At 41.8% G+C, this 13773-nt stretch overlaps 1 protein-coding gene across 5 annotated transcripts in view; it reads right to left on the bottom strand.

Annotated features, from left to right (window-relative positions):
- GANC (glucosidase alpha, neutral C) overlaps positions 1-13773 on the bottom strand; it is a 79078-nt gene that overhangs the window by 16441 nt on the left and 48864 nt on the right. For all 5 annotated transcript variants that reach the window (XM_082388739.1, XM_082388741.1, XM_082388742.1 and 2 more), the window contains 6 exons: positions 12765-12866; positions 11165-11408; positions 8753-8817; positions 7192-7268; positions 3831-3905; positions 663-776 (listed from right to left, as the gene is read on the bottom strand). In XM_082388739.1, the coding sequence (XP_082244865.1) occupies positions 663-776; positions 3831-3905; positions 7192-7268; positions 8753-8817; positions 11165-11408; positions 12765-12866 (677 nt within the window). The remainder of the gene's footprint in view (positions 1-662; positions 777-3830; positions 3906-7191; positions 7269-8752; positions 8818-11164; positions 11409-12764; positions 12867-13773) is intronic.

Here is a 13773-nt window from a genome sequence, read left to right as displayed (position 1 = left end):
TCCATAGTTTGACCCAAGAAAACATGCTTAAATGAAACGGATTGAAAAGAAAGATGTAAGAAAAAGAAAGCTTAATTATTTTATAATATTTGCTTAAGAGTAAGGATTTGTGTTTGGCACTGTATTTTGGCAAATGGCTAGGAGAGGAATCTGTTACAGGCCTCATTTGGCTCAAAAGCTCTCCTCAAAAGGACAGACCAACTCCGGATCCTTCCAGGTTTTACCCAAGGAGATTGTAGTTGTTTGAGCCATCTGATGAGCATAGAAGTCATTGCATGAGGCTATGTCCCTGGAATGTTGCATAGACACAGGACCCTTTTACAGGAGACTGAGATTCAGGGCTAATCCACATGGCAGGCTGCCTGTGGCTCAGTGAGCTTTCAGTCCAGTGGTAATCAATGCCAAGCTGCAGAGCACCAAGGGTCCCGGTGCCCTAGAGGAAATTTCTATTATTTCTAGTTCTCAGAGTACCCTTAAGGATAATTCCAGGAAAGTCAGACAAGAAATGATTCAAAACTTTGATTTCTAGATGAACTTCAGAAGCACCTATCCCGTAGATGGGGTTCACCACTTTTACATACTGTCACATACTCAAAGGCTACCACTGTAAAGAGATAGAGTAGTAACGAAAAAGATGTGTAAAAGTAACATTTTTCAAATACCTTAGTGCTTAGGGCCACCCAGAGCCCATATGGGGAATCAGTCATGCAGCCCGTGGATCTTCCTATAGTTGTCTTTATTGGTACCACACTTCCACCTCGTTGAAACACTGGTATCTATAACACAGCAACACTCTCAGAGAAGGAGGATTCATATAAGGCAATTTCAAACTAGACTTTTAAAATATTTCATTGTACAAGACTCACATTCGTTACAAGTATAGACTCAAAGGCAAAATAAATTTGTGAACACAGAGATGGCAAATATGGGGGCCCTGGCATTAAAAGGAAAAGAGTTCAAACACTAAAAATGGTTCATTTTTAAATTATTAGGGAAACTTCCCACCCTTCATCAATTATTATCTGTTCTGACTATCCTATAAGTAGCCTTTCCTGTTTTGTATTTTTAATTTTCCTGTCAATATAACAAACAAGTTTATTTCTAGGACCCTGCTAAAGAGGGAATTTGTCTGTCTGTATGAGCAGGCCCAGATGTACATACGTACGTCTTTATAAAAGATGGTAGGGACTTCCCTGGTGGTCCAGTGGTTAAGAATCTGCCTTCCAATGCAGGGGACGCAGGTTTGATCCCTGGTCGGGGAACTAAGATCCCACATGCCGCGGGGCAACTAAAGCCTGCAAGCCGCAACTACTGAGCCCATGCGCCACAACTAGAGAGAAGCCCACGCGCAGAAATGAAGAGCCCGTGCGCAGCAACGACAGATCCCATGTGCTGCAACTAAGACCTGACTAAGCCGAAAAGAAAAAAAAAAAAAGGTAGGTTCTTGGTTTGGGAAAGATGACTGTTGTCCTTACTTCAGCCTATACCCTTCTTGTTCCTGCTTCCCTGATCACCAGGATGACTGACTCAGTTCTGAGGGTAAAACTGTGAAACTTTTGTTATAGAAGCCACCAAGGGCACTTGAAGTGACTCTGACAACAGGGTTGTAGGCATGGCCCGTATCTATGGGTCTTCTGGAATGGCATTCCCAGCAGGGACAGCCCAGTAGGTTCCCTGCCTCCCAGTGCAATCCTCTGTAAGGAAGCTCCCTGGATCACGTGAAGGCCTGTACTTTGCTCTGAGTAATGTACAAGCAGGGAAAAGAGCAAGAATAGAGTAGTCCCCTCTTCCCCACGGGGGATTCGTTCCAAGACCCCCAGTGGATGCCTGAAACCGAGGAGAGTACTGAACCCTGTATAAAGGTATTTCCCCTACACTAATGGGCGGGTAGCACACACAGTGTGGATCTGCTGGACAGAGGGATGATTCGTGTCCTGGGCAGGAGGGAGCAGGGTGGCGCGAGATTTTTGTCATGCTACTCAGGACAGCATGCAATTTAAAGAATATGAATTGTATATTTCTGGAATTTTCCATTTAATGTTTTCGGACCGCAGTTAATATTTTTGGGTTTTTTTCTTCTTTAAAAATTTTATTTATTTTTATTTATTTATTTTTGGCTGCACTGGGTTTTCGTTGCTGCACGTGGGTTTTCTCTGGTTGTGGTGCGTGGGCTTCTCATTGCGGTGGCTTCTCTTGTTGTGGAGCACGGGCTCTAGGCATGCAGGCTCAGTAGTTGTGGCACACGGGCTTAGTTGCTCTGTGGCATGTGGGATCTTCCCGGACCAGGGATTGAACCCATGGTCCCCTTCGTTGGCAGATGGATTCTTAACCACTGCGCCACCAGGGAAGCCCTGCAGTTAATATTTTTGGGCCATGGTTGATTGAAGGTAAATGAAACTGTGGAAAGTGAAACCGCAGATAAGGGGGACTGCTGTATACATGAAACTGGGAATCAGGGTGGAGTAGTTAAGATGTCCACCCTCTGCTTGACTTGAAGTCAGCAGCAAGAAGTAAAGCACATCTACCTCCTCACCCTCATCAGCCAATCTCTTCTTATTCTTTTTTTTTTCCTTCAAAGAATGAGGCAGTAAGTTAGTATGAATGGGCTCTGGAGTAGGTGTCCAGTTGACCCGGGGTCTTGTCTCAGTTCTGCCACAGTTTAGCTGCAACCCTGGACAAGAAATTTAACTTCTCTGAACCTCACTTTCTTCACCTGTAAGCATGAGGGATTCAAGGAGATGAATGGTGAGGTCTCTTCTAGATCTGTAAGTTGGCATCTGAAATCATTTTCTGTATAATGGAGTTCATATTGCTGCTGAGAATTTAAAAAAATAACATCAATATCTCTTTATAAATCTTTACACTACTTAGGGCCTGTGGTAGTCATTGTGATTCAGCTGCAGGAGCAAACTTCCCTTCAGAAATGCAGCCTAGATGGGCCACTCTGAGTCTAAAATCATAACTCATAGCCTCCCCTTGGGCCTAGAGGTCCAACTAAAAACTCATGTTTTCTGACTTGGTGTTGTAGAAGAATATTCTGTATGGTGTATGTGGGGACCATCATGTATACTCTCTGTTGTCAGTGTTATTATTTTTCTTAGACATACAAATGTAAATCAGAGTATGTTTTTTATACTCTTTTCTTCTCACATTTAACAGTGTTATTGATATAATTCATGTCATACAATTCACCCATTTACAGTGTACACTTAAATGGTTTTTAGTATATTCAGAGTCATGCAACCATTACCATAATCAATTTAAAATCACCCCAAAAAGAAACACTATACCCATTAGTGGTCACTCCCCATTGCTCCCAAAACCCCCTCCCTGCCTTCAGCTCTAGGCAACCACTAATCTACATTCGGTCTTCATATGTATGTGTTATTATGCAGAACACTGATGTCCTTGGTTCTTTCTATGTAGGCACATGTTATGGACTAAATGTGTCCCCACAAAATTCACGTTGAAGCCCCAACCCCCAATGTGACTGTATTTGGAGACAGGGCCTTTACAGAGGTAATTAAGACTAAATCAGGTCATAGGAGTGGGGCCCTGATCCAAATGATTAGTGTTATAAGAGACAAGAGAGCTCACTCTCTCCCTCTGCCATATGAGGACACAGCAAGGTGTCTGTCTACATGCCAGGAAGAGAGCCCTCACCAGGAACCGAATTGGTTGGAACCTTGATTTGGGACTTCCAGCCTCTAGAACTGTGAGAAAAGAAATTTCTGTTGTTGAAGCCACCCAGTCTATGGTATCCTGTCATGGCAGCCCGAGTAGACTAATACAGCACAATAGGTAAAAATAACAGTCTGAAAATAACTTACCGTGTCCAAGGCTACTGGGATCTTTACAGTACATGCTCCTTCCCAATGAGCAAATGTCTTAGAGTCATACCAGACCTGAAAAGAAACAGACCCTAATGAAAAAGAGTGCATAAGCAACTCTGTTCACAATTTCATTATTTAGTAAAACATCCATTTATCTGGATTTCAAATAACCAGAAAGCTAAAATAAATACAATTAAAAAAAAAAAACACCTTGAGTAGAAGTTAGGAAGAACATATGCTTTTAAAAAGATTCCAAAGGAAAAACCTAGTACTGTGACAGATTAAGCTGACTAAAAGGCCATTCATTTTTCCATTCATCCATCCAAAAGTTATTTATAGATCAATCTACCGTGTGCCCAGCATTGCTGGGTACCCACGAGTGAACAGAAAGACATAGAACCTGCCCTCATGTATTTTATAGTCCAGTTGGCTTATAAAAACTTAATGATCGGGACCTCCCTGGTGGAGCAGTGGTTAAGAATCCGCCTGCCAATGCAGGGGACATGGGCTCGAGCCCTGGTCCAGGAAGATCCCACATGCTGCGGAGCAACTAAGCCCGTGTGCCACAACTACTGAGCCTGTGCTCTAGAGCCCGTGAGCCACAACTACTGAGCCCACGTACCACAACTACTGAAGCCCGCACGCCTAGAGCCTGTGCTCCACAAGAGAAGCCACCGCAATAAGAAGCCCGTGCACCGCAACAAAGAGTAGCACCCGCTCGCCACAACTAGAGAAAGCCTGCGTGCAGCAATGAAGACCCAATGCAGTCAAAAATAAATACATAATTTTAAAAAAAAAAACAAAAAAACTTAATGATCTAGTAGTGAAAAAGACAATGGAAGAGAGAAAACCACAACAAAGCAGAAAAGCACATTGCAAGCAAACAGATTACAAATGAGTCAGGAGAAAAAAAAGTGTCAGACAAGGAAACAGATCTTAGAGAAAAACAAATGGAAACTTGGATTACTACTATATTGTCATTGTTTCTTAACAGAGTTCAATTCAGGGATGAGGTTCAAACTCTTACCTGAGAGGCCTGTCAAGGGGGTTTACTTGCTAAAGTGCCAAAAAAGTCCTGCAAAGTAATTTGGTGGGATAAATCCTTAAGATACCATCAGAAGCAGCATGAAAACAAACCTTTTTCTCTCTTCTAGTTCAATATAATTTCTGGCAGCCACAGAGTCTATTTCACAAGTTCACCTCCTGGGATTACCAGAGCCTTTATAAAGCTGGGCTGTTGAATCTGTCATTGTCCTGCTGTGAATGTGAGAGGGCTGTGACCTGACAATTGCTAGCTACAGTGAACTCTTAATTCAACTGGATCAGCCCCACCTTGTCATGAAGTATTATCTTTGGCTGGATTCAATTTGCTAATGTTTTGCCAAGGATTTCTGCATCTGTGTTTACAAGGGATATTGTCTTAGCTTTCTTTTCTCCTAATGTCTTTCTTTGGTGAATTCTACTAGCTTTAGATAAAAAGCTGGTGGGAGTGAAAGGTTAAAAAAAAAAAGGATTCAAACAATATTTGGGGATTTCCTGTTGACCATTTCCAGTCTAACTAACTGAAACGAGAGGTATAGAGTGTGTGCTCTGGTGCCATATTCAAAGATCTCCAGCCTAGGAAGCATACAACTGATACAAAACATAATGTAGATCAGACCCGGAGCTTAGTCACCAAGCTCCTCACCCAGCAAGTACTTACAGAAGGCCTACTATGGGCCACGTGCCCATCTAGATGCTGGGGATACAGCAGAGACCATAACAGATAAAAATCACTGCCCTCAAAAAGCTAACATTCTAATGGGAGAGATAAATAATAAACAAAACATAAAAGTAAATACATAGAATGTTTAAAATGGCATGTTCTGCGGAGAAATATAAAGGATGAAGGAGGGCTGGAAAGTACCAGGGCAGCGGGAGTGGTTTATAATCTTTTGGTTTTTTATAATTTATTTATTTTATTTATTTATTTTTGGCTGCATTGGGTTTTTGCTGCTGCATGCGGGCTTTCTCTAGTTGCAGAGAGCGGGGGCTACTCTTCGTAGCAGTGCGTGGGCTTCTCATTGCATGGCTTCTCTTGTTGCGGAGCACGGGCTCTAGGCGCATGGGCTTCTGTAGTTGTGGCACGCGGGCTCAGTAGTTGTGGCTCACAGGCTCTAGAGTGCAGGCTCAGTAGTTGTGGCACACGGGCTTAGTTGCTCCGCGGCATGTGGAATCTTCCCGGACCAGGGCTCGAACCCGTGTCTGCTGCATTGGCAGGTGGATTCTTAACCACTGCGCCACCAGGGAAGCCCCGGTTTATAATCTTAAACAGAGTGTCAGAGAAGCCCTCCCTGATAAACAGATTCGTGGGAGAGGGAATGGGCCACACAGAAACACGGGGAAGGTGACAGCAAGGCCTTTAGATAGCTCCCTGCACAGTGTGATGCGATACTAGCTAACCAGCAAGGTAAAGTTCTGGCAAGAAACGGCTTGGCTCTCCTACCCAGGCTTTGGGAAGATGTAGCAAGAGAAACAATCACAGACCAGTCTGGGAAATAGTGTTGAAGGAATAGGTTACATAGTTACAACAATGTGATTGCAATGTTAATAGGTCATTATAGAAATTTGTGGCTAAGTCAGAAAGGGAGCTAGTTCTTCTCAGTGGGAACCTACGCTTTGTCAGAATCGACTTGAGAAACTCTCAGCAGAAATGCTTGGCAGGACAATTTATTTAGCTGTTGTTATATTTAACTTTTTTCTCGGGTTTCTGCTTGGCAGGGGAACCTTTATAAAGAGCCCCACCTTCAGAACTACAAATTACTAGAGAAACCAAGCAGAAAGAACATCATTCATGAGCACTCTGTAGAAAAGCCTGGTTATTGTCGTATCAGTAATGACAAGTGTAGTGGGCTGAATGGTGGCTCTTCAAAAAGATGTATTTGCTTCCTAATCCCTGGACGGAGTGGATATTACTTTCTATGGTTAAGAGATTTGACTAAATTAAGGATCTTGAGATAAGGAGGTAATCTGGAATTATTCAGATGGTCCCTAAATAACATCACAAGTGTCTTATAAGAGACAATGGTAGGGGAGACACAGACACACACTGTGAAGATGGAGGCATGGACTGAAGCGATGCAGCTACAAGCCAAGGAATGCCAAGGAGTGCAGGCAGCCACCAGAAGCTAGGAGAGCGGTATGGAACAGATTCCCCCTCAGAGCCTCCAGAAGGAGCCAGCCCTGGTGACACCATGATTTCAGACTTCAAGCCTCCAGAGCTGTGAGAGCACAAATTTTTGTCATTTTAAGCCACCAAGTTTGAAGGGAAGAGACGTGAGGCATGTAAGGTATGCGGATGTTTGTCATTTACTTTTACCTCATTTGATCCTGGCAGAAACACATCAACCACAGTAGCTTTTGGTTCTGTGACTGGGTGAACCAATAAAGCGCTTCCTGAAAAATGGAGAAGAAATAAAGTTGAATATCATGATAAGAGGTCTGAAAACATCCCTTCTCTTTGTGGTTTCAAAGACCACTCAACTGAACTTCTTGAAGGTAGAGATCTTGGTGAGTTGAACCAATGATTCATCCGGGAGATGCACTGTTAGTTAGAAAGAGAAAAGGTGCTCAAAGAGGTAACTGTATTATTACCTATCATTAATCCTTCTATGGTATAGTAGGATTACAGGCAGGGACCCTGACAAGTCTGGCACAGCCTCATTTTGTGCATAACTGTCATCTGAAAGCACCATTGCACTTCTCTAAGTGCTTCATTGTTTGCCAAACGTGACTTTGATCGTGGTGAGTCTACAACTGTGACCCAGAAGTGTGGTCCACGTAGATACTCAGGTCCTCTTCCTTGGGCAGGTATCACTGGAAGCCTGTAATTCTCTTAAAGGCAATCTGGATTATTAATTTCATTTTGATCTTGGCACCACCATATGTAAAATTCATCCATTTATGAATTTGCTCTTTAATTCAACAAATATTCGTTGAGTTCCTCCTGAGTCCCAGCCACTGTGCTAAGGCTCTGGGGATGGAGTGGCAAATAAGACAGACATGGTCCCCACCCTCATGAAGTTTACAGTCAGTAAAGACAGATATTAAACAAGTAATTACAAATTAATTAGAGTTAAGACAAATACCAAAAAGATGAAAGTACAAAATGGAATGAAAGTTATATAATAAGAGGGACTGACTTTGACTAATGCAGGTGGAATTAGGTATTAGGAAGCAATTTTGGTCAGGGAAATTTTCTCCAGGGAAGTAGCTTTGAAACTTGAGACCTAAGGATGAGTGGAGACCAAAAGAGAGGTTGTTTACATTTTGGGGTTTCTACTCTTTAGAAATGGAATTCACCTTTTGGGTAACTCTATGTTGAGCCTGGCTTCTTGACCCCATTCCCCAAATGATAAACTTCCATGTTCCAAATCTGGTTAACCCTTGTTAAAGAAGAGGCCAACCAAAACAAACAAACAAACAAAAAGCCCCAAAAAACCAAAACCAAAATCAAAACCAAGAAAACCCAAAAAACAAAACAAACAAAAAAAACCAAACCCCAAACAAACAAACAACCCTATCTTGCATATGAAATAAGCTCTTCTGAGTCTTTACTATCTGGTTTACTTTTTTCTACTTCCCTTCCCTGTGGTGGTATCATAAGGCTTAGTAGTGGACCCAGACCAGAATCCCAAATTGCATCCACAAATAGAATGGGTTTATATGAAGTTAACATGTTATGCGAAGCTCTGCATGACAAGAGAATAGAGCTGTGATCCCACTAATACACTAAAGATCTTGGTGATGGAATTTCTTTTATTTTTGTTTTTGGCTTTCTTGAGATTAGGGATTTTTTAGCGTTCTTACACTAGAAAATACAATAAGAAAAACATAATTAAAGTATTTATCAAAACTATAATTAATCAAGAAATGCTCACCCAGCATGTATTCATCTTCCATACTGAAAGTCTCTAATTCATCAGGGAACTCTACCCACAGAGGCCTGGGGAAAGGAAAAAAGAAATTTCTTACTTCAACATCATTAGATTTTTATTATAATTCAGTCACTTACATTTTCAGTTTTATAACTATTCAAAGGAAATTGGAAAAAGCCAAGACTCTTTTTGTATGATTCATGATTTTATGAGGGCTTCCCTAGTGGCACAGTGGTTAAGAATCCGCCTGCCAATGCAGGGGACACAGGTTCAAGCCCTGGTCCGGGAAGATCCCACATGCCACGGAGCAACTAAGCCCGTGTGCCACAACCACTGAGCCTGCGCTCTAGAGCCCGTGAGCCACAACTACAGAAGCCCGCGCGCCACAACCACTGAGCCTGAGCTCTAGAGCCCGTGAGCCACAACTACTGAAGCCCGCGCGCCTAGAGCCCATGGTCCGCAACAAGAGAAGCCACCGTAATGAGAAGCCTGCACACTGCAACGAAGAGTAGTCCCCGCTCGCCGCAACTAGTGAAAGCCCACGTGCAACAATGAAGACCCAACACAGACAAAAATAATAAATAAATTAAATAAATAAATTTATAACAAAAGATTTTATGAGCACTTGTTATGATTACTATATATTTTTCTTATGTGAAAGAGCTATGTATTAGCTTAAATGGGTCAATGAAAGCTTGAGAATTCTGGTACCTGAAATTTCCCCTTCTTATTGTTGAGCACTAAATACTACTCTGACAGACAGAATCGGAGCTTTGTCCAAGTCCAAATGCCTAACACGTTTGGCGTAAAACAAATTAAATGTTTGTAAAACTGAATTTTATAGTGTTGTAAAATCTGTGCCATTTTTTCATTCTGTCACTGCTTTTCATGAATCGTTAATCATTGCCTATTTAAATAAAAATAATTGGTTTTTCTTGTTCTCAAGCTGGCAACATTTTTTGGAGGTTTCAGAAACTTGTGTGGCTTTTGGGTTTTGTTTTATTGTTATTGTACACAACTAACTAGGAGGCACTTGGGCTTATAAAAATCATAAAACTTTCAATACCTATGTATCTGGATATTAACCTAATGGTTCTAATATTATTTTCAATTTCATGAGGAGAAGATATTTTTTAATAAGAGAAACTTAGTTTATTCACTAGCCTTTGTAATAATCTATTCCTTTCCTACTAAATATAACAAAGCAGCGGTCTCTAAACCTGGTTGATGTCTAAAATCACCAGGGGAACTTCTAACAAATATAGATCCCTGGAACTTAACCAAGGGATTTCTAGTAGGTTTGGTGGTATGGCCTTGGAATCTGTATTTTTAAAAAGCTCCTCGGATGATTCTGATCTGAGCCAGGCTGAGGAACTGCTAATCTAGAGGTCTTGATGTGCTTACTATGTGTGTCTCTGTGTGTACTGTTCTCTAACCCAGAAAGTTGGTATTCACATCCTGTCTTCAAAATAGAATCAGAATATAATTCATACACCAGGAAAAGTCCTAAGGGTAAGATAGAGCTAAGACTGGCAGAATAAGTTGTTCTTCATGAGAGGATGCTTGTGGGTGTCGGGACGAAAAAACAACTTTCCTCTACCCGTCTAGGTTCTTCTGGCTGGTTGAAGAATTAAATTGACATGAGAGTATTTAACAGGAGAAAATCAAATGTAATTAGTACATATGAGGGGGGTTCCATAAAAATATGATGCCTAAGGACAGGATAGGCAATTGAGGCTTATATAACACCTGAGAAAAGGAGAAGGGAGTGGGTTTGGGACTTCAAAGGGGAGGAAGGATATTCACTCAGAGATGGAAAAACAAATGTTTGGTAAACAAATGTTTGCTGGGCCATGCAGAGACAGTGGGACACAGAGAGTACTTCGGTCTCCACGTTCCCCCTACCATGCTTAGCTCATGTTCCTTGTAGATATCTCTGGTGATAATGCACTCCCTGGACCAGGTCCTTTAACTAAATTCTTTTAGGCAGTTAGGGAGGAGGTTAAAAAGAAAGACTTCCTGAACCTTTTGTTTCTTAAAAACAATCAGCCCCCAAGAATCCTCAAGCCAAAGAGATACATTTTGCGGTGGCAAGTTTTGTAGGGGAACTACATGGGTTAAATATTGGATGAATTCAGTTACAAAGTCACTTCCTTTTCCTTTTCTTTCTTTCTCCTATTTCTATCTCCTACCAAATATTAACACTTGAACCACCAAGTAGCAGGAGATCTAGTTTTTATCTTCTGTGACCTCTACTGCCTGACCCTGCTCACAGTTGGTGCTCAATAAGCTGATTGGCACTTGGTTAAACACCTGGTTTTTCTTTTGCAATCACTGTAATCACTCCATTGCCAGTGGCTGAGGGGATCTTCTGGTAGAGATTGGTTGCTGGTGTGACTGGTGAAGCCTGTTTACCTCATGACGGGTTGGGAAGCCACGTGTGCAGAGTAGAACAGAGAATACCAGTAGGGCAGGAGGGTGTAGCGCTCTCTGATGGCTTCTTGGATGAGCCGGGTGTGCTCCTCCCCAAAGAGCCAGGGTTCCCGTCGCTTGGTGTTCTTGGTGGCATGGCCACGGAAGAAGGGCTGGTAGGCTCCGGCCTGGTACCACCGCACTAGCAGCTCTGCCTCTGGATTCCCGATGAAGCCGCCTACATCCGCTGATTAGTCAATTAAGAAAGGCTGAGTCAGACACCCAGGCGTCTAACAGACGATGTACCCAGGTAAGATAAGGCCTTGAAGACGGACAGGGCAAAGGCGCTGTATGCGCACTCAAAAATGACAGCATAAAACTGTGACCTCAAATTAGGGAGCACATACTAAAAAACTCAAGGCGGTTTGGGGATCTGACAGTACGCTCTTTGAATATATTTTTTTCCTGTCAAAAGGCTTTACTGCAAGATCAACATTTCTGTATGTCCTGAGCCCAGGTAACCCAGAAATTGCAAAATGTCTGCCTGATTCAATAAGCCTGTGTTTAGGGGTGGGGGGGCGGTTTGGCAATTGATTTCGTTTTAAATCAACAGCTGAAGCAAGATAAAAATTATAGAAAGAACTAAAGGGAAAGATATAATCAGAATTAGAGGTTTATTAGGGAGAATTTTGTGCTTATCCCTTAAGCAGGATACAGATTCCTTGTATTGAATGTGGACCAATGCCATAAAAAACCACATCTATCAAAAAGTGATATTAAGGTGCTCCCAGGCCCACTGAAAACAAGGAGCAGCTGGACCTGTAGCCATGCTGAGCACCTGCCATACTGGGATCTCTCACCTGCAGGGAAGTATTAGGATTAGGGAAAGGCAGCCCATCAGAGAATCTTATTTTAATTAACTTTATCTTTTCCAAGAGTGTGTGTGTGTGTGTGTGTGTGTGTGTGTGTGTGTGTGTGTGTATTTAACAGTTAAAACGTGTCACAGGAGTTCTGTAAGGCTGATTTCTGATTTGCTAAATTCTTTGTAGTTCTCTACATTTTTCTCACTTTCAGGTAGAAAAGGCATGTTTCAAGAAGAGAAACTCAGTTATCAAGAGTGTCTAAGGAGGGAGCAGTAAGAGAATGAGGGAAAGAAACACTGTGGCTCACTTTCTGATGACTTTCTTCATGTCCTCAGTTCAGACAATACACACACAGCTCTGAAGCGTCCCCTTCACTCTCCTCTCTAGTCTGCTCTCCTTCACTCTCCTAATTTTCTCTTTCCCATGTTTACCCTTGTTTCCCATCCAAGTACTAACCAGGCCCGACCCTGCTTAGCTTCCGAGATCACAGGAGATCGGGTACATTCAGGGTGGTATGGCCATAGAGTATCCCTGTTGAAAACAGCTCACAAGAAGGGATTTGTGACCAGCTTCGATGAAAATACCCTCCCTTTGTATGGCTGATTGATTTTGTTGTGCAGTGGAGGCTAACACAGCATTGTAAAGCAACCATACTCCAATAAAAATTAATAATAAAAAAAAAATAGAAAACACCCTCCCTTTGATTTTCTCTCACGTCAAGCTTGAGGATATCATCTTACCTCCACAAAAAGAGATCCCAGTCACGCTGAGGGTGAGTAACATAGGGATAGAAATTTTCAGGTAACTCCACTCTGCTGTGTTGTCACCTGTCCACACAGCACCTTTGGTCATCAGTAAGAAGGTATTAAAAGAAAAAAAATCACAAATCAGCCCAGGTACTCAATTTCATATTTAGATTCCTTATTTGTAATAGGCAAACCAACATAAAGGAAAACACTTCTTTCTTTTTATATATTCTGGATACAAGTCCTTTGGCAGATATATATGTATATTGCAAATATCTTCTCTCAGTCTGTGGCTTGACTTTCATTTTCTTAACAATATCTTTGAAAGGGCATAAGTTTTTAATTTCGATGAAGTCCAATTTATCTTTTTTAATTTTATGGTTCATGTGTTTTGTGTTCTATCTAAGAAATTTTTGCCACCCCAAAGTCACAAAGATTTTCTATGTTTTCTTCTAGAAGCTTTTTGTTTGTTGTAGCTTTTATAATTCAGGTCTATATTCCATTTTGAGTTACTTTGTGTGTATGGTGTGAGGTAAGAGTCAAGGTTCTTCCTCCTCCCCCACATGGATACCCCATGTTCCTGCACGATTTATTGAAAAAACTCCTTTCTCCATTGAATTGCCTTAGCAACTTTGTTGCTAATTATTTGATCATATATGTGTGCGACTCTTTCTGGATTCTCTATCCTGTTCCATTGATCTATATGCCTATCCGCCACACACCGCCCCCAACTCCACAAAATCCTCTATAAGAGGACTTAAGACGGTACAAGGGAGACATAATAACAGCAGCAATAACAATAGTTAACATTTACAGAGCCCTCACTGAGCCAGGTGTTACGTTGCTTTGCCTGTATTATCCCACTTAATCATTACAACAACTCTATCAGGTAAACACTGTTGAACTTTATTTTACAGTGAGGGAAACATGGCAAACAATGGATATGGTAGGATTTGAGCTCAGGCAGTCTGACTCTAAAGTCAGTGCTCTTGCTCACTGAATA

Source organism: Balaenoptera borealis (assembly GCF_965194805.1).
Source record: "Balaenoptera borealis genome assembly, chromosome: 3".
In the NCBI taxonomy this organism is placed as follows: Eukaryota; Metazoa; Chordata; class Mammalia; order Artiodactyla; family Balaenopteridae; genus Balaenoptera; species Balaenoptera borealis.
Note: the sequence above shows the minus strand (reverse complement) of the source record. Positions and strands in the feature narration are given on the sequence as shown.